The sequence below is a fragment of the Naegleria fowleri genome (genome assembly GCF_008403515.1).
Source record: "Naegleria fowleri strain ATCC 30894 chromosome Unknown tig33, whole genome shotgun sequence".
In the NCBI taxonomy this organism is placed as follows: domain Eukaryota; phylum Heterolobosea; class Eutetramitea; order Acrasida; family Naegleriidae; genus Naegleria; species Naegleria fowleri.
This window is the reverse complement of record NW_025407965.1, coordinates 684,414-709,194: the sequence shown is the minus strand read 5'-3', so window position 1 is coordinate 709,194 and position 24,781 is coordinate 684,414. Positions and strand designations below refer to the sequence as shown.

Genomic DNA, 24,781 nt, shown 5'->3' with positions numbered 1-24,781 from the left:
TAATCATCTCCACAAGAAGTGTCATCAATGATGGCGCTCACATTTCGAAGAAGAGCAACTGCCAAACACACTAAAAATATTCATGATGAATTTCTCCTAACGAACAACAACAACTAGAGATACAATCCTCTTGATCCTCCTTTTCATCTTCCGTTTACAGTTTGTATTGGAAAAGGAAACACATGCAATAAATAAATAACAATTAAATAATTATTAAATAATTCAAAAATTTTATGAGATTGATTCTCACACAACCGTTATCTGAAAGTTGTGTTGAAATAGCATCATCACCAAATCGGTTTTCAGTTTTTATTTTTTAATTTTATATTTATCCAAGTTGGAAAGATGGCTCAAACAGGTCGACAGAAGATGAACTTGAGTGCACAGACGACATCACCCATTTTCGCTTCAAGAACACAAAAAAATGGCCGACGTCGATTCTCATATCGAGTTAATAGACTCGACCACAGCCCCAAACAACAACAACACAACAACAACTACAACAACAAATACGTTTGCCGAGGCTGTCAGAAAATCATTGGACTACATACAACATGCTGCGACGGCTAGACCAAGTACCGATAAAAAGCCATCAACAGAAGTTGGTGCCATCTTTGAAGAAGTTCGTCAAAGTATTGACTTGGTCAGAAGTTTGCAAGAACAAGAGAATAAATCCGGTAAAAAGGATAAGAAGAACAAGGTTTTGGAGAAGGCCAAGAAGAAGGCCATTGATATTACAGAGCACGAGATGCCAGTAGAGAAATTATTGGACCTCTATGGATCCAATTTCAATGCCGACCCCGAAGCAGCCAAAGGTTTGAGTGAGAAGGTCGCTCAAGAACGGTTATTGTTTAACGGACCAAACAAATTGAAACCACCAAAGAAGAAGCCATTCATCTTTAAGATTATTGAACAATTCACAAGTTTATTCTCCTTGTTGATGATTTTTGCCGGATTTTTATGTATTTTGGATCCTATTATCGAGAGAACTGTTGATTCAGTTTCTAATGTTTTTTTGGGAGTCATTTTGTGGGGTGTCGTCATTCTGAATGCATCAATTACATTAATTCAAGAAAGAGGAAGTGAAAAGGTTTTGGAAGGTTTTATTGCCATGCAAAAGAGTACAGTTTTAGTTGTTAGAGATGGTATTTTGAGAAAAGTCGATGCTGAAACATTGGTTTTGGGTGATATTGTTAAAATTGAAGCTGGTGATATCGTTCCAGCTGATTTAAGAATTTTACATGCAAGTGGCTTGAAGGTAGATAACAGTTCTTTGACTGGTGAATCTGATCCTCAAGTAAGAACATCAGAATCTAGTTCCTCAAACCCATTGGAAACAGCCAACTTGGCTTTCTTTGGTACTACTGTTCTTGAAGGAAGCGGATATGGTATTGTTATTAGATGCGGTAACGTCACAGTTATTGGTCAAATTGCTTTGCTTGCTGGTACAACTGTCACCTTAAAGACTCCATTGAGAAGAGAAATTGATAACTTTGTTAGAAGTATTGGTATCATTGCCTTGACCAGTTCTGTGATTTTGTTTGTCGTTGGTCTCGCTCTTGGTCTTGGTTGGTATCAAAGCTTCCTTTTCGCTATCGGAGTCATTACTGCTAACATTCCGGAAGGTTTAATTGCTGTCGTCACTGTTTGTTTGACTGTTTCTGCTAAGAGATTGATGGCTGTTAATGTTCTTGTTAAGAAATTGGAACACGTCGAAACTTTGGGTAGTACATCTGTAATCTGTTCAGACAAGACAGGTACTTTAACTCAAAACAGAATGACTGTAGTCGAAACTTGGATCGATGGTAATGTCTCTGCTGTTGGTTATGAAAGAATGATGAAAGAAAAGCCTGCTGGTGACCTTCCAGATTTTAGTAAGATTCCTGAAGAAAGTTTGACAGATTATCAAACAATGGTCAGAGCGTGTGCATTGTGTAGTGCAACCACCTTTGTTCAATCAGAAAATAACCTTGCTAAACCAATTCTTGACAGAGAATGTATCGGTGACGCTTCTGAAACAGCCCTTATCAAGTTTGTTGAAACTAGAAATGATACTTCTACTCTTCAAGGTATTAGAGGTGCTCACAGCAGTCTCTATACTATTCCATTTAATTCCAAGAATAAGTGGATGTTGGAGGTTCGTGAAAAACCAGGTTTGGAAAAGGCTATTCTCTTCATGAAAGGTGCCCCAGAAAGAATTATCAGTAGATGTACCACTATTTTAGTTGGTGGTAAGGTTCTCCCATTGGATGAAATGTGGAAGAATAACTTCCAACAAGCTTATGACTTCTTTGCCATGAAAGGTGAACGTGTTTTAGGTTTTGCTCAAATGTATGTTGATAAGGAATGTGTAAAGAAACAATTGGAAGCTGAAGAATCTGGTACTAAATCATCTGATGGTTTGTTGATTCCAACTGAAGGTTTGACATTTATTGGTATGTGTGCTTTGACAGATCCTCCAAAAGTTGGTGTTCCAGAAGCTATTGCTAAGTGTAAACGTGCTGGTATTCAAGTTGTCATGGTTACTGGTGACCACCCTGCTACTGCTAAGGCTATTGCTAAGCAAGTTGGTATTCTTGAAGAAGACTGTACTACGAGAGAAGATCTCGCCATGGAAGAAGGTTGTTCTCCTGAGTCAATTCCATTCAGTAGACCTGAGGTTGATGCTGTTGTTTTGCACGGTGAAGAAATTGACAAGCTCTCTTCAAAGGAATGGAGATCAATTTTGAGAAAGAAACAAATCGTATTTTCCAGAACTTCTCCTCAACAAAAGTTGTTGATTGTCAGCAAATTCCAAGAAATGGGACACTGTGTTGCTGTTACTGGTGATGGTACTAACGACTCTCCTGCTTTGAGAAAGGCTGATATTGGTGTTGCTATGAATATTTCCGGTTCTGCTGTTTCTAAGGATGCTGCTGCTATTATTTTGATGGACGATAACTTTGCTTCAATCGTTAATGGTGTTGAAGAAGGTAGATTAATTTTCGATAACTTGAAAAAGTCCATTGCTTATACCTTGACTCACGCTATACCTGAAGTCAGTAGTTTTTTGGCCTATGCCATTTTTGGTATTCCACTCCCATTGACAGGTGTTCAAGTGTTGATGATTGACTTGGGTACTGAATTGATGAATGCTATTTCTCTTGCTTACGAACCTGCTGAAAGTGATATTATGAATATTCCTCCAAGAAACAAAACAGACAAGCTAGTTGGTTTCCAACTTTTCTCTTACTCTTATCTCCAAGTTGGTGTGATTGAAGCTATGGGTTGTTTTTGCAGCTATTTCCTTGCTTTGGCATATTATGGTATCCCACCATCATATTGCTGGAATGCTGCCAGATCAAATTACTTTACAAATACTGCTCCTGATTTGTATATTGCTGAATCAGGTCAAAAGATTACAGCCAAACAGCAAGTCGACATTTTGAGTGCTGCTCAAACAGCTTATTTCCTCTGTATTGTCATTTGCCAATGGGCTACGTTGATGTCAACCAGAACTAGAAGGACCTCTGTTTTCTTAAAGAATTTCTCCGCCAACTTGTGGATTTATGGTGGTATCATCTTTGCTGTTGCCCTGACTTGTTTCTTCTTATATGTTCCTTTCATTTCCGACTTTATTTTCCAAATTAGACCTGTCGGTATTGACTTTTGGTTATACCCAATACCTTGGGCATTTGCTATTTTGTTTTATGACGAAATCAGAAAGTTGATGTTGAGAACGTTGCGTATTAGTGCCATTTCTTGGTAAATAAAGATCATTTTAAATTATTAATGTTCTACTTGAATACAAACTTTTAATCTAACAGACATCGCTAACGTCATTGCTAAGGTCTCATCTGTATGGAGTTGGAATGAAAATACAAGCTATGGTTCCAGCGAATTCTTGAATTATTGCCATCTACGAAACTTCTCCAATATGAATTCAAAGGGTTACTCAAACATAACGAACATTCTCCTCAGGTGATTGGTTTGCTTCTGCAACCTCCTCTTCAGAAAGTCTCTTAAACTTGCCATTTCCAATAAAATAGCCTCTCAATTCCTTGATTGGAATATTTGTAATTCGTACCATCACACCTGCACCACCTGCCTTGAAGAGTTGATCGAACAAGTTCATGACCGCACGCTTGCTGGTACTGGTAATTTGACGATCCTGCATATCAAAGTTTCCTCTGGGTCACACTCCTTTTTATACAGCCATATTAGGTCACAATCTTTTGGCCTGGGATTGATGCTCGTGTGACCTAGAGTACTGATAAGAAGAGGACTACATTGGAATATGAGATTGGATTATTTGACTTTTTTTTTAAAAGAGAAAATGCACAACAGTTGACAACAAACCCCAAGGAAGGAGCAACAATCAAGCCTTTCACAGTACAACTATACGGAACTTTTATCCAACTATACGGAACTTTTATCAGATTTACAAGCCTCAATACATGTTCAGAGGAGGGAGAATTGCTCAGATGATTGTTTTGAACCTGAAATAACAACAAACTGAGAAAAGAACTACAAAACTTTTGATCAACAATTTTCATATCCAGAAATGTTCTTGCTAGACTCTTGACGTTGTGGAATGATCAATGGTTGAATTTCAATTGTTGTTGACATCTCCATTGTCACTTTGAACTCATTTTCTATTCCAACAATAAATCGGATTGATAAGGATCTGTATAATAATTTTCTTGGCTCACTTTCGTTGAAAGTGTTTGTTCAATTGCATAATTTGAACTAAACACTGAAACAATGGGCTGTTCTTCTTGTTGTGTATTTTCTGCAGTAATTGTTGAAGGCAATACATGAATATTTAAAGGTGAAGTGATTGCATCAATAAAGAATGTGCTCACATCATCCATATTGGAAGTTGTTGTTGTTGATGTTGTAACGGATGATGAGGATGATGGAACAACTGTAAAGCCCATGATTTCACTCATTCGATGAATCGCATGTTGATCTTCTGGAATGGTAAATTCTTCTCTGTTGAATTCAAAATCATCATTGAAAGATATCTTGTCATTGGTCGAAGAGGAAGACTCTTGACTGAGTTGAGCTGGTTGTTTAGAAATAAAATTATTTCCCTCGACATGATAATAGGATGTAACAGCTCCAAATGAACTCATCAAGGATGTTTGATTAGCAGCAGTGTTGTTGATACCAATCTCTTTTCTGATGTAATTATTGTTATTGCTTGTAGTGGCTTCTGTGAATTGTTTCAAAATTTGTTGGAATGTATTTTGAGGATTCTGTTGCTGACTGTAAAGTTGTTGATTCAGTAATGCTTGTAATTGCCATTCGGTTTGTAATTCTCGATTTCGTAACTCTTGCTGAATCATGGGTAATAAATTCTTGGTTCTTTTTTCAACAATTGAAAAGCGTTGTGCCATTTGAGTGAGAGCTTTCAAATCATTTCTCAAATAGTCGTAATATTTGGCAAGTGACACTTCTGCCTCATTAGGTCTCAAACCTTTGGAGATTTGTTGAACAAGTGATAAATGAACTCGTGCTGCATTCATAACAGTCGAATGAGTATGAGAGGGTAAATATGGAAAATAGGAGACAGTTGTAAGTTCTGAAATTCTATTTGCAGTCTCAATGATTGCATTTTCTGACTCAGAGGCTGTTTTTGAAAGAATACCTAGTCGAACACCTTCAACCATAAATAAATACATGAGTTTGGTCAAAGCAGCAGTGACAGGTGACTTCTCTTGTCTTACTCTATTGAATTGAGCTTGAGGTTTAATTATCATTTGAGCATGTGCCACAATTGCTTGTTCCTCTGTACTCGATGAAAATTGAGGTTGTGGAATGGCTAATCCGGAAATTCCACAATCGCCGTCTTTCATGTTTTGTGAAATGTATAAAAAGAAGTCCATCATTTTCTTCATGTGAAACACTTGTTGTGTAAATTTTTCTGTGCTTACCACAACATCGAGATGTGAAGATTTTGTGAAATCTAAATCTTGGTTTAAGATTTCAAGGGATTCTGCCTCCTCAAGTTGTAATTTTGTATAAAGCAAAGATCTGCATAAATATATAAACTGCAAATTATCTGCGAGACGATCTTTGTTTCGATCAATAAAGAATTGAACGCTTCCAAGATAGTATCGACATTGTCCAAGCTCTCCTTCATTCAAACAAAATAGTCCTAAATAAAGAAATGTTCCAGCAATTGCAAAGTTATCCAATAGATCAAAAACTTCTGATAAACATTTCCGTGCAGTGAAGAATGCTTTCCTTCCTTCGTGTTTTTTGCCCAATGTTTGGAAACAGTTGGCTTGAATGGCATAAAGAAGTGAAATATTTTCAGGACCCTGTTCATTCAATGGATTTTTTGCAATAATGTCAAGCATGGTTGATCTCTGAATAATTGGACATCCCAAACTAACAATATCAAAATACATGTCAACTATTTGAAAGTTGACACTTTGCTCTTCATTGTTTGCACTATTAGAATGATTTTCAATATGGTCGCTAAAATTTGTGGTGTGATCACGAGTCATATTATTGTTGATCGTATTGTGATCATTAGTACTGATGTTTGAGGTGATCTTTTTTGTTTTTGATGAAGTACTCTTGCTGCTGTTGGAAATATTATTTGAATTGTTCATAGAGTGCATCGTGAAGGAAACTTTGTAAGGTTGTGATCGTTGTGGTCCTCGTTTGAGCTGATCTGGATAGTGACATTCTTTACCCTTTTGAACGCAATCAGTACATGATGGAAGTTTTCGATCACATTTTCTATTTTATCGTTTTTTTTGAACATCATGTAAAAATTGTTGATATGAGAGAAATTTTCATGAATATTAACGAAAATAATTAAATACGCGTCATATTTAAATATGATTATTGAATATGATTATAAATTGATCAATAACAATTTTTAGCAAAAACCAACCTATGGCCACGACGACAAGCGACGCAAGCAATCGGATAATATAATTGTTCACCACTTGCATTTGAAGATTGTCCCGAATTGGCAGTGGTGCTACTGCTGTTGTTGGATGATGACATGGAAGCAGGAGAGGATGCAAGAGGATAAGGAGGTGAAGAAGACATTTTTTCTAACGAATATTTCAGTTGGTCAACCACAACTGACTTCATGGAAGATAACAGTGATTGTCTTGTTCGTTTTTTCGGAAGAGTGACCGAACGATACCAAATACTGATTTCTTTGGAGTTGTCCTCGATGGAGTTGCTTTTTCTGATTTCATTGAGAGCGTCGAGGATGAATGGTTGGACACTAGTTTTACCTTTGCATCTTCATTTCCTTTTTGAGCAGCACGTTCGTAATAGTCACGAGCTTTCTTTTCATTTCTTTGAACTCTTTCTCCATTTTCATACATCACTCCAAGATTATATAATGCCATGTCGTCACCCTTACTTGCTGCTTTAGAATACAATTCGAACGATTTTTCATAATTTTGATCGACTCCTTGTCCATAATGATACATGTATCCTAAATTGACAAATGCAGAGATGTTCTCTTGCTCGACTGCTTTTTCATACCACTCCAATGCTTGATTCAAATCCTTTTGTGTTTCAATTGCATGCTCATACATGTAACCAAGATAATTTTGAGCTTGAGCATTTCCTTTTTGAGCGGATTTCAAACACCAATGAAAAGCCACTTTTCGATTCTTTTCAACACCTAATCCATTGAGATACATATCACAAAGGCAAAGTTGTGCTTGGGAGTCACCTTTAAGTGCAGCTGCTCCATACCACTTCACAGCTTGAACATTGTCAATGTCCACTCCAATTCCCTTCTCAAACATTTCACCAAGATTAAACAAGGCATCCACTTGTCCTTGCGCACCTGCTTCTTTGTACCATCGTACGGCTTGGTCGTAATCTTGCCAGACGCCTAAACCTTTCTGATACATGTAACCAAGATGGAATTGAGCATTGGCGTTGCCTTTGGAAGCTGCTTTTTTATACCACTGACATGCCACTTCATAATTTTTCGTCAGACCGCCAAGCCCATGTTCGTTCATAAATCCAAGACGATTCTCAGCGTCTGAAACGCCTTCTTCAGCTAATTTTGTGTATATTTCGAGCGCTTTTTCATCGTCTTTTTTCACACCGTTTCCTTTTTCGTACATGAATCCAATTCGGTACTGAGCCATCTTGTCTCCTTGTTCGGCAGCTTTCTGATACCAGTGGAATGCTAATGAGGGATCCCGTTCCACTCCTAACCCCTTTTGATACATGAGAGCTACATTGTATTGTGCATCCACATCATTTTGATTTGCAGCTTTCATATACCATCCAAAGGCCATATTGTAATCCTGTGGCATTCCATTACTGCCACGTTCATATATGTATCCCATGTAATTTTGAGCTTTTGCATGACCTGCACGTGTTGCTTTTTTATACCAAATTGTCGCTTGTTGATCATGACCATTGTCTTCATGTATTAAAGCTGCAGAATATTGGGCTTCAGTATGTCCTTGTTTGGCAGCTTTTTCATACCATTGTAAAGCTGAGTGATCATCCTGTTTCACACCAAGTCCCTGATCATACATGTATCCAAGGTAATATTGTGCTTCTGCATTGGAATCCTCATTATGAAATATTCGTATGCTTTCACATAATCCTGTTGACTCAAAAACTTCTTTCCAATATGAATGTCAAAGGATGATGATGTTGAGGACGTTTGTGAGAAGGTTGCTTGTTTTGATTGTTGTTCGATGGTGAAGAAGTCTCTTTCTTCTTGGGTGAAAGTTTTTCTAATACTTGAGAGACATTAATTCTATCGTCACATTGAAACCGAACCATTGATTTAATTAATTGAACTAGTAAATCCGAGTAATTGCTCTTCATGTGTGAAGTAATGAATTGGTGAATGACATCATCTCTCGAGTTCATGACTAACGTTGACCAAGATGTCACTAAATCGAATGAAATCAGTTGATAAATGGTTACTCCAAGTGCAAACATGTCACTGGAAAAGGAAAATAAAGGTCTCGTTGTCTCCGCTGCAAAGGCCTGTTGTCTTGAGTTGGCACTTGAACATTCTTGTGACTTTCTTGAGGCTGCACTGTTTGAATTCCGAACGACGAAGGAGGGAAATTCGAGTCCTTGGTGCTGTTGTTTCTAATAGCATTTGTGATTCTTTCGTAGGAAGTGACACTATTTTTTGATATTCGATGTTGTTGCGTTATTGGAAGGAGGAGATGTGGCCATCAATAATTTGAAAGATAGAATTTTGTTTTCTTTCTTTGTGTTTGGGTTTTTAAATTGATCAATGAACATCCAAACATCTTGATCTGATGAAAGACACACTTCCTCTTCAGCACTTTGTTTGAGTCGAAAATTGGTGCATTTGTCGTCCGAAATAAAGTTTAAATTCTTTGCCTTGTTTTTGATGTCTTTCAATAGGTTATCAAAAGATGTATTATCTTCAAGAACGAGTAAAGGTTTTTCAACATTTGATGTGCTGTTGGAAGCAGCACTAGTGCCTGCAAGGGATGAGCTTTCTCTCTCTAAGCGAACAATGACTTTTGACATTTTTCTGAAATTTCCAAACAAGCGTTCATGAAATAATTCCAAAAGAAGATGACATCCATTAAGGAACTCGATCCGAGAAACATGCCTCCTCTTCTGTTCTTGACAAAGCTCGTGTTTGATTTACGATAGTCTTCACAAATATTACACAAATATCGACTCCTCTTTGTTGTTCAATATCATTGGTAAATGATGCCTGTCACTCAACTTTTTATCTTCCCACAGGGGCCTCTTCCTCTGTCCTCGCCTCCATTCTTGTGCATTGTATACTTCATGCAAGAGCGGTGTTCCTTTTGTTTTTCACTCCTTACTCTCTCCTTGAAGTGAGATCAAGATTTTTGGCGACGGTATCATTGTCATGCGACCAAAAAGGAAATCCATCCTCAAACAAAATCACACAAACTAATTATCGGTCGTTCCACAACAACCGTTTTTTTTCAAATCCCATTTAATTCTCTCCTCTTCCACCACCCGTAAGATCAACAACCACCATCACCCCCTCATCACCCTGAACCAAGCGTTGATCCGAGAATTATTGGATTCCAATTCCTCGCTCTATTACTACTCGCTTGTTGTTGTGAGAATATTTTTATATTTATATTGTAATCAACATGATATTAGCAACAAATTCTTTCAATCTTGTGTTGGTGGTCGTATTGATCATCATCAACATGCTTCAACATCATGCTGCTGCCGAATTTAATTATAAAGGAGCGGCTGTTCCTCTCGAATATTCACAACAAAAGGTTTGCCAAGTAGTTGTGGGACTTGCACAATATGTAAGTTGTTTCACAATAGATCTATTGGACATCTCAGAATTTAATATTTACCATGTTTCATTCTCATTATGATCATCACCGTTTTCAATAATTATGTGAATCCTTCTTCCGTGCTTGATGCTTGGATGAAAACACAAACAAAACACAAAATAATCGGAAAAAATCTTTCGCTATATAGAAACTTCTCTCGGAGAAGAAGAGTATTTCTGTGATGGAGCAGGAATTGATCCATACATGTACAAATAGTGCTGCATTCAATAGAAACCAAACCATGATGAACACGTGTCACGAATTGGTCATTTCCTTCTTTCCACACGTTCTGAGTGAAATGATTGCAGATCATTCACCCAAGACAATTTGCCAAAGACAAGACAGAGGCTACAAGTTGGTCATGTCACAAGTGAAGGATGAGAATAGAACAAAGTATATTTGCAATGTTTGTCAATTGATTGTTTATGAAGTCGGTATGTTTTACTGATGCTAATATTTTGTGTAAATCATGTTTTGGGTTGTGACTTGATTTGGATCACAAAAATGTTTGTACAAATTCGGCTTTTCTCGCCTGCTTACTTTTGTGTGAAAATTGCATCTACAGAATTATTTATCGCACAAAATGAGTCCATGACACAACTCACTCATAAATTAGAGGAAGTCTGTACAACTGTACCTACAGCCTATCAAGCCATTTGCATCTACACGGTTCAACAATACCTTCCAACATTTATTGAAGAGGTTGAACATGAATTGTCTCCATTGGTTAGTTGTCAAGAAATTGGTTACTGCCCAGAGAATCCAACCGATAGTAAGAGAATTGATCATTCTCCACCCATCAAGATGAAACGAGCAAATACTGAGAGAATAGCTTCCAGGTTAATCTCCATCAAGTCCATTCTAAATAAATGATCGAATAGGTAACCTAAAGTCGCCATTTTATTTGCGTGCAGTAAGCCAATGTGTCTTTCGCTTGCTCCCAAACAAGAATCATAATGCGACCAGGTTACTGGGGTTCTTATGTTGAAGTGCAGTTGCTTCTATCATTTCAACAAAATTTCAATTCACTCACGCATGAAGTGACAGACATCTCTGAAGCTAATGATTGTCATTATTCTTCCACCAATCATGCAACCCACAGCGTAAACGACCACATTATTGAACCCCAATTCCTTCAAAATTTCAGCTGCATATTCGGATCTCATATTTGTTATACCATACAAGATGAATAAGGGTCTCTTGTACTGGTTGAGAGAGGCTTTCTTCCGAGGAGGCTTCTCAAATCCGTATTGTTTCAAGAATGTGTCACGAGAAGTATATAGGAATATGTGCTCAATGCTCATTAGAGGAATATTAATGGCGTTTGGATGTATAGGAGGAAAGCTTTCCCCATTCGGTTCCACTGCAGACGGTTCTTGTGCAAATTCATAGGGCTCCCTTACATCCATGAGAACAAAATCCTTTCCTGCCTCTTGATTCTGCAGTATTTGTTTCAATTCTTGTTTTGAAATGTAGGTGCAATTGCCTTTTGAAATGGTGGCATGTGCTGCGACAACACCATTCGCTCTTTCGCTCGGATGCAACTTCATCGCCTCTTCGCTGAGTTTGAGAACGTTAACGAATTGATCAATAAAGTCTGCAAATGCATTATATTGTTCTTTGAGGTTGGCAGCAATGGGATCCTTCTTGGGAATGTTCTTCTTCGTTTTCTTTGTCGGTTTATGTTTCAATGATTGGGCAAGACTGGAATAAAAACTTCGTGTTTGAAGAATATTACTAGTCGAGTCAGGATCCTTGCTCAATCTTTGGTAAAATAGTTGTATGATTTGTTTCGATGAATTAAAACACATGAATTGAGCTGTCGGATCATGACTCGGAAAGCTTGCCTTCCAACATTTAACAAGTAAGGTTGTCCTTAAGGTTCGTTTGATCATGATTTTGAAAACGATTTTGAAAATTTTTTTAATTTATTTTTTTAAAAAAATATGCCAACCACCTCTCGCAAAACTCGTTCCACCCGAACGCCTTCATCATCAAAAAAAGCAAGCTCCTCGTCCTCAAACAGCACTAGTAGAACGTCCTCTCCAACACCAAATCACAAACGAAGTGTTCATCAATCAGTCATTAATGTGGAGGAAGAGGATGAAGAATTTTTGAATCATCAAACATCAGCCTCCTCGGAATCTATTGCAGGAAACATTCCGAGTTCATATAAATCATACGATATTAAACAATTGGAAGCAATGAGAGCGAGGATTGCATTATTGGAGAGAGATAATTATGTTGATAGGAAAGGAGGAAGTGCAGGAAAGTTTAGTCTAATTTCTGGAGGTGACTATGAAGAAGGTATTTGGGATACAACGAATGATGTCACCAGCAGTACTAAAACCAAATCAAAGAAAAAAAAGAAAGACACTTCTTCCGACGATACTGAGCCAACATCAAAGAAGAGAAAGAATGAATTTAAAGATTCGAGAAAGAAATCGGTAAAATTCGTTCGAAGAAAATTAGATCATGTATTATTGAATTTGGACAAAGTTCACTTGAATCCACATCCCAATTATTTTTCAATTGCAGCAGCTCCTTCCATTTATCCACCTCGAAAATATTGTTACACAACAGGATTCTTAGCAAACTACACGTGTCCACACACTGGAAAGCATTTCATCAATATTCCAGCTTATGAGCATATCAAAAAAGACTTTCAATTGGAATAGCGTTTATCAGATATTTGATGTGTGCCAAGCTAGTTGCGCACAACCATCACCAAATCTTTGGACATTGACCATCAAATTTTTGATGAGCTCGAGATGTGAACATTCGGATGACAGCGAAATAATTATTGCATGTTATGGACCACTAGGTAGAACAAGCTTGTACTGTTGTTTACAAGCAATTTAGACCTGGTAGCATGAGCTTTTGTACTGCTGAATTTTGAGAACATCATCAACAAATTAAAATGTCTCAAGACCCCGTTCAATTCTCCCTTCCTCTCTCCATTAACGAGCAAACCTATGAGGATTATCTCAACAAAGTTGGTACTAGCTTGGAAGATATTTCTCTCATCTCATCATCACTGTCCGAAATTAACAAACAAATCGATCATCTATTTAATACAACAATTTCAAACCATTCGGAATCTTTTTCTTCCAATATTACATCATCCGAGAAATTATTACAACTCTTCAAATACGATGTGCCAAAGAAAACACCAGGAATATTTACCTGTAGCCGAGCGAAGGATGAAAAACAATTTGATTTATTGCAGAGTGCTTTTGGGTTTGGAGATGTCAATACTAATGATGAGCGTGTGATTACTCTTGCGAAAATTATTCATCTATTGTACGAGATTGTGAATGCCTTACAGAAGGAAATTCAATGTGAATGGTTAGGAATTTACAAAAATATCAATTCATGTCTGTACAAGCTGAGTTACTATGGAAAGTTCAGTAGAGCAGATTTTCCAATCGATGAAGCACATGCCAAGTTATCGACGAATTCTTTTGTTGCATTGAATGGAGTTGTAGTGACTTGGGATGATGTCAATTCAGCCTCTGATTCTGGTCAGCCTTATTACAGTTGTGATGCAATGGTCCAATCGGAGTGTTGTTTGCCAATTTTTGATGAAACTAATACTCGGGTAATTGGTATTATTGATGCAGAAGCGCATTCAAACAAGTTCTTTTCATTGGAGAGAAAATTTAAATTATTGAGGGCGTGCTTTCTTTTGAGGTTTGTGTTTGCCATGATCCACTGAATGTATGCTTCTCGCTTGTCATTGACATGCATCCCTAGCAACGTGCACAATCTCATGGCCTATGTGTACATTATACACAATATATTTTCTTTATTGCTCATGAGTATTATTTGTGTTAAGCTAACTACACATATTTACATATTTTCAGTCGGTTATTATTCTATTGATAAGGGGTGCCATTCAGAATATCCAGTTGCTTGGAAATTACTTCAACAAATTGATTCTGGTTGATTCGTGCACTCTTGTCAAATGATGACATGGCTTTCTCAGCACTTTCTGAATCCACTTTAAGATTGACTAGAGTTTTTAACGTTTGATCATACGAAACCCAGCCCTTATTATTAATGTCAATCATGGAGAACATGGTTTCGAAATCTGTCGGCGTCAGGATCTTCTTTGCAGAATGTGATTGAATTTTTTTCAAATTATCAATAAGAAATTGTCTAGGATCAGATGGCATTTCAACCAGCACAAGCTGGAGCAAATATTGAAGGAGCTCGCTAACTTTGTGTGTCTTCATGTATTCTCGAGCAGTATGCTTACTCTCGTAAAAGGGTTCGTTTTCCTCTTCAGTTTTTCCTTCGACTGCATTGACAAATCTTCTCATATCAGCCTCCATATTGTTAGTAATATCCACAAAGGTCAAGGGTATGTTTCCATTATAATGCAAATATTTTCTTAGATCATTAATTGTCTTATCTTTCTCAATGTACTCGTGATGCACCATCAATGTGTCAATTTCATCCTGATTGTAACATCCTTTTTCCCTTAGGGATTGCTGAACGACCTCTCTAGAGGCTCGCACAAGTACAATTTTTACGTTATGTGAGTCTTTGTATAATTTAATTGCTTCCATGAGCGGATTGAAGACAGATTCACTCTCTTTGGAACCACAACTATTAGAGGTTGAAATGATCACTTTCCGACATGAGGGATATTCTTTCAATATTGTCTCAACTTTTGGGATGGCTTTGTACACATAATCGATACTCATAGGTTCCGAGTTTGAAAACTTGTATTGTTTGTCCAGAAATTCTTTCCAACACAGATCAAATTCCTTATTTGAGAGTCGAGAGGAAAAACTTGAAGCATCCACTATTTCAAAACAATCCGGAGTTCTTTTAAAATCGTGCTCAATGTCCTTCGGTGCTACTGTAACTGTTGGAACAAACAAAAACTGTTCTAACCCATCCAGTATCCTACTGTTATTTTGTGGTTTTTCCCGCAGCAGATTTTGTGTGTCCATCAAACTTTGCAACAAATTCTCCTTTCGACTGCCAACAGCTCCATAGACCATAACCATGGTTGGTCTTTGAGGTCCGAACATTTTGATGATTCAAAGAGCTCCACCGATCCACCGATACAATGTATTTATTTTTTTTAAACAATTTTTTGCTTTTTGTAAATTCATTGGCGGCAATTCATTTCGCTCTCCGTTTTGATCGATCTCCTTTTGAATCCAAAACAACAAAAAATCAAACAACAATTACTTCGGCGAAGGCTTGATCTCTCTGTTCGGGATTTGTTTTTTACAGCGAGCGAACCCATCCGATTATCCTTCTCAAGCAGCAATATCAACACTGTCGAGAACGAACACACAGTGGTCATCAATCAGTAATGATTCATTCCATCATCAATTTGGTGCCAGTGTGAATTATTGAGTTCTCAGAGTTTTTGTTCGGAAAGATATTCATCGGAGAGAGGATTTCAGCAGCACAACCCATCATCATCTTTATTTCTGTAATATATATATTACATATTGATTCAATACCCAATAGTGGTTTAGTGAGAAAAAACTGATAAAATGTTACATCTGTATGTGGCACACTATGCAACCAAGTTGGCAAATATTGTTCAACAAGTTCCGTTACCTTTCTTGACCATAACCATTATCTGTAATGCAATTGCTTTTTTTATAGAGCTCTATTTAGATTATAGGCAAAGTAGACTTTTGAAAACATCGACGAATATTCCATCTAAATTGAAAGATTATATTGACAAGGATGAATATGATGACATGAGAAATTATGTAAGTTCGTTGAAAATAATTTAACTTATGGATGAAAAATTAAATCATTCGCAAAATCAGAGTATTACAAGATTAGGATTTTCTCGATTAGAAAATGCTTATGGTTTCATTACAGAAGTATTTATTTTGCTTTCGGGAGTTCTAAACTGGATGTTTGATCTAGCTCTCAAAACGAACATGTTGCTTTTTGGACTCGGAGAGGAATATGTCATCACTAGGGGTGTGACATTTCTATTTTTGGTGTCGTTGTTGAGCACTTTTGTTCGTGCACCATTTGAAGTGTATCGAATTTTTGTTTTGGACGGAAAATTCTTTGAGATTAAGCAAGAACGAAGAGATTTACAAAAATCGATAGAAAATGATCCATCTTCTGAATTTTTAAAGAAAGTAACACTTGAGAAAAATAGTAGAAAGCTAGTCATGCAAATTAATAATGCAAACATGTTTTTCGGAGATGAAAATCATCAAAATGGTTCCTACTACAATGAGTACAGTACTGATGAGGAGGAGATTACTTTACTTCCTGAACATGAAAGCCCTAAACTCAATTCAAGATCCACTGATAGCAAAGATGAAGCTGTTGTTACCAACAAGTTCGTTGCTTCCAAACAAACTCCAGAAGTATCAAACGAACAGGTGAATGAAGAGAATGAAGCCTCCTTGAGTGACAATAGTAGCGACAGTGGCGTGCAAGACATCATGACAGTTTTTCGAAATTGGATAATGGATCAAATCAAAATGGGAATTATGGCTGTGGTGATTGGAATTCCCCTATTATTTTTAATTTTGTGGCTTCTCCTTACGGGTAGCCCAATTCATTGGGTCTATCTTTGGTTTGGTGGTGTTGCTCTTTCTGTTGGAATTTATGAATTGTATCCAATTGTGTTGGCACCCATGTTCAATACTTTTTATGGTAAGTGTTGAGTGTTGGCCATACTCATTTACTGATGATTTTTGAGAATTCTCAAATTCCTTTGAAATCTATCAACAGAAATGCCTGAAGGCCCACTTCGAAAGAGTATTGAAGAACTTACAAAAACTGTTGGTATTGATGTGAAAGATATCGTCTATGTGGATGGATCAAAACGAAGTGAGCATGCCAATGCATTTATGGTTGGAAGTGGAAAAAACAAGAAAATTGTACTCTATGATAATTTAATCAGCAAGGATGGGTTGAATTTAACAAATGAGGAAATTTTAGCAATTCTCGCTCACGAAATTCATCACTACAAGATGAATCACAGTATCAAAATTCTAACTTCTCAAGTTTTGGCATTGGGAATATTTCTGTTCATTCTTTCATTTACCATTTACAATGAACATTTTTATACTAGTTTTGGATTTGGATTTATTGATGTAAGTAGTGGAGTACAAATTATTATGATGGAAATGATTGTAACACGCATGATGATGGGATCATTTTGGTTTTTTGGTGTAATTTTTTGAATTTTCTTAAATCAATTTCATTCAATTTTTAGCCAAGTGTTGGCCTATGTTTATTTTCTTACCTCTATCAGCCATTAGGAAATCTAGCCATGGTGATATTGAACTACATTCAACGAAGTTATGAATACTCAAGCGACGAATATAGTCTTTCTCTTGGCTATGATATTGAGAAACCACTCATTAGAATGCATGTAAATAATGTATATAATTTAATTGTTGACAAATTTTACTCGAGATATTACAATGCTCATCCTTCCCTTTTAGAGAGAATGGACAATATCAAGCGATTCAAAGAAAAGCATGCCATTCGACAACGCCTTAACGAGAAACTAACCAAGCAAGAATAGTCGTGTGGATGGATGAACATTTTTGTATGCGAGATCAATTTTGACTGTTCTAACTTGTTTTTGTGTATTAACAATTAAACTTTTCAAAAAGAAAATTAAGTCAACAATGGCTTTATTATTAATTGTGTCGTTGTTGCTCTGGGTTAAATGATCCAGAAGTGATTTTTGAGTGTTTTTATTGAACAGCGGAAATAGACTGATGACAGAAGCGGGTTGAGAAGACGTTGGGAAGTGAGCTTCACTATTTAGACCGAAACTTTCGAAAGGGTTCGTTTATGCTGTCGTTATGTGCATCACAAACCACTGTTTATTTTCGTGACAATATGGCATTGGCAGGAATATGGGAGTATTGAAACCTCCCCTTCAAAACATAAGCCAGCATTTTCGGTACCAGTCTTCTTTTCAATATCGTCAATAAATTACCGATGGAAAGTGGCATCAATAGAATTGTTCACATAAAGAAGCATTATTGAGAATTATGTTCAGATTTTTCTTCATTGTTTGACATTGTTTCTGTTTGTTCTTGTTGTTGTACTACAGTAGTTGTGGATGTGTCAGTTTCCACATTCGTATTGGCACCAGACTTTTCCTCCACTGACGAACTTGCAGAGTTTGCTTGTTTCTTTTCTTTTTAGCAGCCTCTTTTCGTTCTGCTTCCTCCAACTGTTGTTTTTCCATTCTCATTAATTTTCGATAGTCTCCAAAGACGACTTTCATCAATTGTCTTTTTTGAACATCGGCAACACTCTTGGATTGTAACGTAGAAATAACCTTGTTGGTCTCTCTAATTTGATACTCATCAGCATCCTTTCTTTTCAATCCCAATTTTAAATGTTCAATGCACCAATTTAATTCAGCATCGAGTTGAGCCTTTTTCTCTTCCGAGAGTTCAACTTTGGGCATTGAAGAGGATGAAGGAGGTTTCTTCGTGGGCGGCATTTTTTTTTGAATTTGTTTGAAGAAAATGCAAAGTTTTGTTTGAAAGGCCTTACGAGACCAAAAGAATTATTCATTGACTGTCCTCCACTACTTCAATAGAATAGAATATCAACATTCACACCTGGAAACACACATTCCGTCAGTTGAGGAAAAGGACCTGTGTTGTGTTTAACAATTAAATTTAAAAAAAATATTTCAAAACCAATTTGCTTCCTCATTTCATCTCCAATCTCGTATGAGCAAAGTGATTTCGGTATGAAACCGATTAGGTTGGAACTTCTTTAACGGTCAAATGGTATCATGACGATACGATCCATTTGTTCTAATGGAGTAGGATAATAGGATGGCATAATTTGATGAAAATCAATACGTGAGGTCGGTCAATGAGAGTTTCTGACATACAAAAGAAGCCTTCATGTGTAGCGTATTCATGGTGCCTACATGCATTCAATACTTTTGTGTTCAGTTCGACGAACCAAAATATTGTATTCGCAACAATTCGTCGCAGGAATGAACAAAGTTTTTAAAATATCATGTTCTCGACTTTACTTTTTGACAATCCCAAATTTATGATTCATGCTTGTGGTCTATTGCTTAATAAGCAACGCAAAATGGGCCTCACGTGAAAAAGGTGGAGCAAATTCAATACTAGCACCATGAAAATGTGGAATCTCTCAAGATTCAAAAATTTAGGTCTAGTTACGCTAGTGACGTTGACAACTCCTGAAATCAAACCTGCGGGTAATTCAGACTTTGACAACTCCTTAGCCTTATAACCTAAATCGTAACGTGATCTTCTCTATAGTATTTTGTAGTTGATCAGTTCGTGTTGGTGACATGGCCTGAATTACCCTAAGAAAAATGGCCACACCAGCAAGTTATGTGCTTCTCTCAGTGTTGCTGATTACAATTCTTTTTCCGCACTTGGTTCATTCTAACCTACACCAAAACGCTCCATACACCACGTCACTTCTCTCTTCTTCAAACATTAAAAAGATTGCGGATGGGGACACACTGGTTGGAGTACAAACATTTCTAACACTCTTCATATGGAAAGATAGAATACTCACCAACATAACCACAAGTGATTCGTTCTTTTCAGATTGGAGAGATCAGCTCAGAAATTCTTCATCAAATGATTTGATTTTTACACGAAACAATTTCATCCAACTGTTGATGAAAAAAAAACTCGAAAAAGGACAAGCCACACAGGCATTCACCATCAGTATTGGGATCGAAAATCAAAATTTAAACCCCTTCCTGGACATGCTGAAATTTTACAACTTGACATCTGACACGTTTACATTTAGGATTCACAAAACATGGGTGTGGTCAGAACCATGTAGAATTGGAAATATCTTTGAACAACATGATGCTGTTCTTATGGATCCATATGATTTTGCTTTTTACTTGAGAACATACAGAGATAGAACAGAAAACGCATCTCAATCATCATATATCAACACCTATGATTTTATTCCAATTCCATTAATTCCAAACGCACTAGTAGTGAAGAGTGCGAAAAATAGTTGGCAAGACAACACGAACTTCCTTCAAAATCAAACAATGACTTTAATGTTTGAATACAAGGACATGAATTGCCAAAACGCAGACGTGGCAGATGCACAAATACTTCGATTCTTGACGGGATACTCCAATTTCACACAACAGGATGCAGAGCTTATTCAGTCTCTCTCAAAAAAAACTATTTCGTATGATTGTCGAGTTTACAACAATTATGTACCACTATTTCTAACATGTCATAATTTGACTTCATCGAAATGGGACTTGAATGTGGTCACTAACTCATTATATCCATCCACATGTCACCCATGCGGTACTGATACTCTTTGCCTTTCAAGGAATTTTCGTGTTGAAACAGATTCTGGTATATTTCCTCAGTTCATTATTGTTATACTTTATTTTATACTATTATTTGCAACAGGAAGTTACAAAATTCCAGCATTTAAGAGGAGATTGCTGGTACCTTATACGCCAGTGCTTCTGTTTTTTGTATTTTTAATGTTTTGCAATTTTCTTGTGAGATTATGCTCCCCTCTCTTTCATTTTGTTTCTCTGGTCATTTATACATGGTTTTTCTTGATCTATTTCCTGTCAGTAGTCCGCTTTTATTACTTGAGAAATCTATATTCATCATTTCCCAATCAAGAAACAAGAAGTTGCTCAAAATTTTAGCAACCAATCGTATTGGATTATTCATCACTGGTGTTTTCTCTTTTATTGTGAGCTTGTGTTTCTCCCTAATTGGAGTCTATATTTTCTATGCAAACTCGATCGAAGAATCGAACACTTTCAGAGCAATCTTTTTATTCATAATTTTTGTTCTGGGCAGTGTCCTTGCCTTAATTACCATATCACTTGACATGGTTGCCAATAGAAAGAAGATTAGACAAAAGGGATTTGTCAGCTTCCTCTTATTCGACGATCCTTTTTATGCCAGAATCGATTTGATATCGATTACTCTGACCATCATTGTGGCCCTTCTCGTCGTAATAGGAAATGCCATTCCTGGATTATCTGATGTGGCTGCAAAAGGAGGCGCTGGGGCCATTCTCAACACAGTTCTATGCTTTTGCTGTGTCATGTTTTGTGGTGGAACCACTCTGACCATTGAAATTGTTAAAAAATTGAGAAATCGAAATGAAAAGAAAACATGCAGTGAATTGGAGGATCTACTTGCAGAGAATGATCTCTTCCTTCTACTCAGGGAATATGCTTCCAAAGAGTTCAGTATTGAAAATATTGAGCTCTTCTCATTGCTAAAATCCATCAAGAGTGAAATGGTTTCGCTCTCTCAATTGGAAGCGATAGAGAAGGATTTTATTGCGAACTTCTCGAAATACGAGATCGATTTACCATCCGTCACAAAGAACAATTTTTATAGGCTTCTTGAGGAGTGCAAATCTTCCAATCCACAACAAGTGTCGACCAAAAAATTGACAGATGTACTTTGGAATGAATTAATGACCAACATTTTGGACACCTTTGGACGATTGGAACAAACTTCTCAATACAAGGAATGGTTGAGCATCAAGACCATGCAAGAAAAAAGAGGTTTGAAGTAAGCCAATATGGAATTCTCATCACACAGTCTGTGTGTGACGACATGTATTTGTATTAATGAACGATCATCATAAGCTTAATCATGTTATTGATCTCAGATCACACTGTTCGTCTCCTTAATCAAATTTGTGAAATTTCTCTCTCATTGATTCGACAGGATACAAAAATCCTCCAATTCCCAACAATCCAAAATATGCAGCTGCCAACACTGCCACAATGGTCGAAAGCACGAATGGTCTTTTTACCTTATATCCAAGTGCCGTATTCAATCCAAACAACATGTGATACACACCAGCAGTCATCAGAATTCCAAAATAGGACATTCCAACCCACGGGCCAACGACCTTCTCCAAGAGATGTCTCAACGTTGCGAATTCTTGATCATACGCCTTTGCAAATCGTACTCCATAAATATGACCTGGAATGAGCAAGAACAAGGCATAACCTGCATATTGATGAAGTCGTTTCCATATGGACACTGAAGCAGTTTTCACTGTTGTGGTGGTGGTAGTTGTCTTTGAATTTCCATTCTCCAAACTTTTTGTGGCCAAAGATTTTGAAGGAAAATAATTCAAACAGAAAAAGTAGGAATTGGCCATCAAATGAACCATCAAAGGACTCATCACCACCACACCTTCGACTGCTTTCGAAGGACGATACCATGCACGAGTGGATTCCAGCACCTGATCGTACACTTGTGGTGAAAGAGCTGCTGAAATGGTGGTGGCCACATGTATGGATGTAAATACAGAGAATGCAATTCCACTCCAGTGTTGAACTTTTCGAAACAATGGAGTCCAAAAGGTGCTAATGCTTGACTTTGAATGGTCTGGATCATTTGCCTTTTCCTTTTGGTGATTGAGTGCAGTGGAATTTGATGAGTTCATGTGAGTGTTTTCAAAGGGAAGTTATTGTTATTGTTGTTGATTTTTTGTTGATGGAACAGGCTGTGAGATATTCAAATCTTGTCGCTCGCAAAGGAGTGGTCGCTGATTTTCAAAAAGTCCTCACTGCCGATCAAAAAGTCCTCTTGGCGGTCAATTCCCCATAGGGAACTGTTTTTACATCACATGACTGCTACTGTCAATTCTCTGGACAATGTGAAATGGACTCATCATCATTGAGGTGCGTTATCCATGGGATGAAAAAGTCCAATCTCCTTTTCATTTGTCAAAAAAACCAAGACCAATGCATTCCCGCCAACTGAATGCAATTCGTTGTCCCCACTCGAGATGACAAGAAAAAAATGGTTCCCTACAAACATGTTCATTTGTATCGATCGATAGCTTCTTCCAAAAGCTCTCTCTCCGACACTACCAGTACTGCAAGTTCATTGAAAGAGTCCAATTGGTTTCGACCAAAGGCCATCATAAAATCACCTTCTGATCTTGCAAGACAAGAGGATGGTGTGTTGGAACAGGCAACTTATTCGAGAGAATATCATCATGATGAATTTTCAATCGGTGTGAGTGATAGTCATATTTGCATCACAGAAGGAGATTTGGTGTATTTTTGGGGAGGAAGAAATTCAACAAAGGGACGGGTAAGTGGTGGACTATTGGTGTGTATGTGAGTGTGATCATGATGTTTTTATTTATTATTATATTCATATGGTTGATGATATTGATCTTGGTGGTGACACTTTCTAAATTTGGTCATTGGGTGATCCAACTTGTTCCAATGCTCTGAATAGATTCATGTATATGACATGTCATTAAATCGATGGTTACCTCCAATCGAACCCATCTCAATCCTTGTTCCACAAACCAGATATTATCATGGCTTTGTAAAACAAGGAAAAGATCCAATTTTCTGGTTGTATGGTAAGTGTGTGAAATTAAATGCGTCGACACACTGTTCATCACCTGAATTACAAAAATTACAAAAATTACTAAACAATGAATGCCACATTTGTGCCGAATCCTCAAAAATCGGAAAACACATTGCACTGAACACATCCCAATTCTTGGATATCTTTAGGTGGTGTCAATGAGGAACCTCCCAATCAATCAAAATGGACAAATGAGCTCTACTCTTTCAATTTAACCACTCGAATGTGGTACAAACATGCAAATGGCCCCTCTCCACTCCGAGGCCATATTTTCCTTTATCGAAAATCCAATCATTCCTTACTTTTATATTCTGGAAATAATTCCTATTCCACCAATGAAATGTATGAATATGACATTTCAAACTGCATTTGGGAAAAAATAGTGCAGAAAAACTACATTTCTGCTCGCGCCTATGCAAGTGGAAATATTATTTATCGTCAAGGAAAAGAATTGTTAATTGTTTATGGAGGAGATGTTGGAGTTGGAGGCCAAGAATTGAGTGATGAATTATGTATCTATGATTTTTCTGAACAAACATGGAGAATTGTTGATCTTATGGGAACTTCAATACCACCTCCATTGTTTGGTCATGCTAATTCGACGTGCCAAATTTCTCCAACTGAATTGTTGATCTATGGCGGATGTGACGATCAATACATCCCCTATGCACATTGTTTTATTTATAATTTTGTAACAGAACAATGGAAATCTCTGGCTGTGGCCAATATCAAAGCATTGAATTGTTCCTCCATGTTCATTGATAAGAAACGAGGAAAAATTCATCTCTATGGAGGATATGACTCTGGAGCACGAAGTAACATATTCATGACTATTGAAATGAATACTATTCTCAATTACACATGTTTGAGAGCATTTCCAAATTTATTTCCTGCTTTAATGAGAGAGAATTTAACAGACATTTCTATTTTAGCGTATGATGTGCATCACATGCATGACTAGCATGACCAATTTTGAACCTGTGAAATGAGTGTCAAATTTTTTAAATAGAGAGTTCTTTTCGTGAAATGTCACAAGCTTTCACATCCTTCTCTATTTTTCCATGCTTTATCAAC

At 37.1% G+C, this 24,781-nt stretch overlaps 13 protein-coding genes across 13 annotated transcripts; 7 read left to right on the top strand and 6 right to left on the bottom strand.

The window, feature by feature from the left end:
• Positions 1 to 424: 424 nt before the first annotated feature.
• FDP41_003312 (uncharacterized protein) lies at positions 425 to 3,748 on the top strand (the record flags this gene model as incomplete). The annotated part of the gene is made up of 1 exon (XM_044706603.1): positions 425 to 3,748. The coding sequence occupies one exon, from the start codon at positions 425 to 427 to the stop codon at positions 3,746 to 3,748; it is 3,324 nt and encodes a 1,107-aa protein (XP_044562703.1).
• An 886-nt stretch (positions 3,749 to 4,634) lies between these two features.
• On the bottom strand, positions 4,635 to 7,053 carry FDP41_003311 (uncharacterized protein; the record flags this gene model as incomplete). The annotated part of the gene is made up of 2 exons (XM_044706602.1): positions 4,635 to 6,735; positions 6,893 to 7,053. 2 exons carry the CDS (start codon positions 7,051 to 7,053, stop codon positions 4,635 to 4,637), a joined length of 2,262 nt encoding a protein of 753 aa, XP_044562702.1.
• Positions 7,054 to 7,094: 41 nt separating this feature from the next.
• Positions 7,095 to 9,507, bottom strand: FDP41_003310 (uncharacterized protein; the record flags this gene model as incomplete). The annotated part of the gene is made up of 3 exons (XM_044706601.1): positions 7,095 to 8,545; positions 8,652 to 9,037; positions 9,131 to 9,507. 3 exons carry the CDS (start codon positions 9,505 to 9,507, stop codon positions 7,095 to 7,097), a joined length of 2,214 nt encoding a protein of 737 aa, XP_044562701.1.
• A 668-nt stretch (positions 9,508 to 10,175) lies between these two features.
• Positions 10,176 to 11,186, top strand: FDP41_003309 (uncharacterized protein; the record flags this gene model as incomplete). Its single annotated transcript, XM_044706599.1, has 3 exons — positions 10,176 to 10,283; positions 10,462 to 10,747; positions 10,879 to 11,186. The coding sequence occupies 3 exons, from the start codon at positions 10,176 to 10,178 to the stop codon at positions 11,184 to 11,186; spliced, it is 702 nt and encodes a 233-aa protein (XP_044562700.1).
• Positions 11,187 to 11,338: 152 nt separating this feature from the next.
• On the bottom strand, positions 11,339 to 12,208 carry FDP41_003308 (uncharacterized protein; the record flags this gene model as incomplete). Its single annotated transcript, XM_044706598.1, has 1 exon — positions 11,339 to 12,208. One exon carries the CDS (start codon positions 12,206 to 12,208, stop codon positions 11,339 to 11,341), a length of 870 nt encoding a protein of 289 aa, XP_044562699.1.
• Positions 12,209 to 12,259: 51 nt separating this feature from the next.
• FDP41_003307 (uncharacterized protein) lies at positions 12,260 to 12,991 on the top strand (the record flags this gene model as incomplete). The annotated part of the gene is made up of 1 exon (XM_044706597.1): positions 12,260 to 12,991. One exon carries the CDS (start codon positions 12,260 to 12,262, stop codon positions 12,989 to 12,991), a length of 732 nt encoding a protein of 243 aa, XP_044562698.1.
• Positions 12,992 to 13,233: 242 nt separating this feature from the next.
• Positions 13,234 to 14,031, top strand: FDP41_003306 (uncharacterized protein; the record flags this gene model as incomplete). Its single annotated transcript, XM_044706596.1, has 1 exon — positions 13,234 to 14,031. One exon carries the CDS (start codon positions 13,234 to 13,236, stop codon positions 14,029 to 14,031), a length of 798 nt encoding a protein of 265 aa, XP_044562697.1.
• Positions 14,032 to 14,191: 160 nt separating this feature from the next.
• FDP41_003305 (uncharacterized protein) lies at positions 14,192 to 15,358 on the bottom strand (the record flags this gene model as incomplete). The annotated part of the gene is made up of 1 exon (XM_044706595.1): positions 14,192 to 15,358. One exon carries the CDS (start codon positions 15,356 to 15,358, stop codon positions 14,192 to 14,194), a length of 1,167 nt encoding a protein of 388 aa, XP_044562696.1.
• A 477-nt stretch (positions 15,359 to 15,835) lies between these two features.
• FDP41_003304 (uncharacterized protein) lies at positions 15,836 to 17,853 on the top strand (the record flags this gene model as incomplete). The annotated part of the gene is made up of 4 exons (XM_044706594.1): positions 15,836 to 16,060; positions 16,121 to 16,973; positions 17,052 to 17,416; positions 17,539 to 17,853. 4 exons carry the CDS (start codon positions 15,836 to 15,838, stop codon positions 17,851 to 17,853), a joined length of 1,758 nt encoding a protein of 585 aa, XP_044562695.1.
• A 534-nt stretch (positions 17,854 to 18,387) lies between these two features.
• FDP41_003303 (uncharacterized protein) lies at positions 18,388 to 18,792 on the bottom strand (the record flags this gene model as incomplete). Its single annotated transcript, XM_044706593.1, has 1 exon — positions 18,388 to 18,792. One exon carries the CDS (start codon positions 18,790 to 18,792, stop codon positions 18,388 to 18,390), a length of 405 nt encoding a protein of 134 aa, XP_044562694.1.
• Positions 18,793 to 20,882: 2,090 nt separating this feature from the next.
• Positions 20,883 to 21,878, top strand: FDP41_003302 (uncharacterized protein; the record flags this gene model as incomplete). The annotated part of the gene is made up of 1 exon (XM_044706592.1): positions 20,883 to 21,878. One exon carries the CDS (start codon positions 20,883 to 20,885, stop codon positions 21,876 to 21,878), a length of 996 nt encoding a protein of 331 aa, XP_044562693.1.
• Positions 21,879 to 21,992: 114 nt separating this feature from the next.
• On the bottom strand, positions 21,993 to 22,763 carry FDP41_003301 (uncharacterized protein; the record flags this gene model as incomplete). The annotated part of the gene is made up of 1 exon (XM_044706591.1): positions 21,993 to 22,763. One exon carries the CDS (start codon positions 22,761 to 22,763, stop codon positions 21,993 to 21,995), a length of 771 nt encoding a protein of 256 aa, XP_044562692.1.
• A 359-nt stretch (positions 22,764 to 23,122) lies between these two features.
• Positions 23,123 to 24,668, top strand: FDP41_003300 (uncharacterized protein; the record flags this gene model as incomplete). The annotated part of the gene is made up of 3 exons (XM_044706590.1): positions 23,123 to 23,419; positions 23,570 to 23,699; positions 23,857 to 24,668. The coding sequence occupies 3 exons, from the start codon at positions 23,123 to 23,125 to the stop codon at positions 24,666 to 24,668; spliced, it is 1,239 nt and encodes a 412-aa protein (XP_044562691.1).
• Between the last annotated feature and the right edge of the window lie 113 nt (positions 24,669 to 24,781).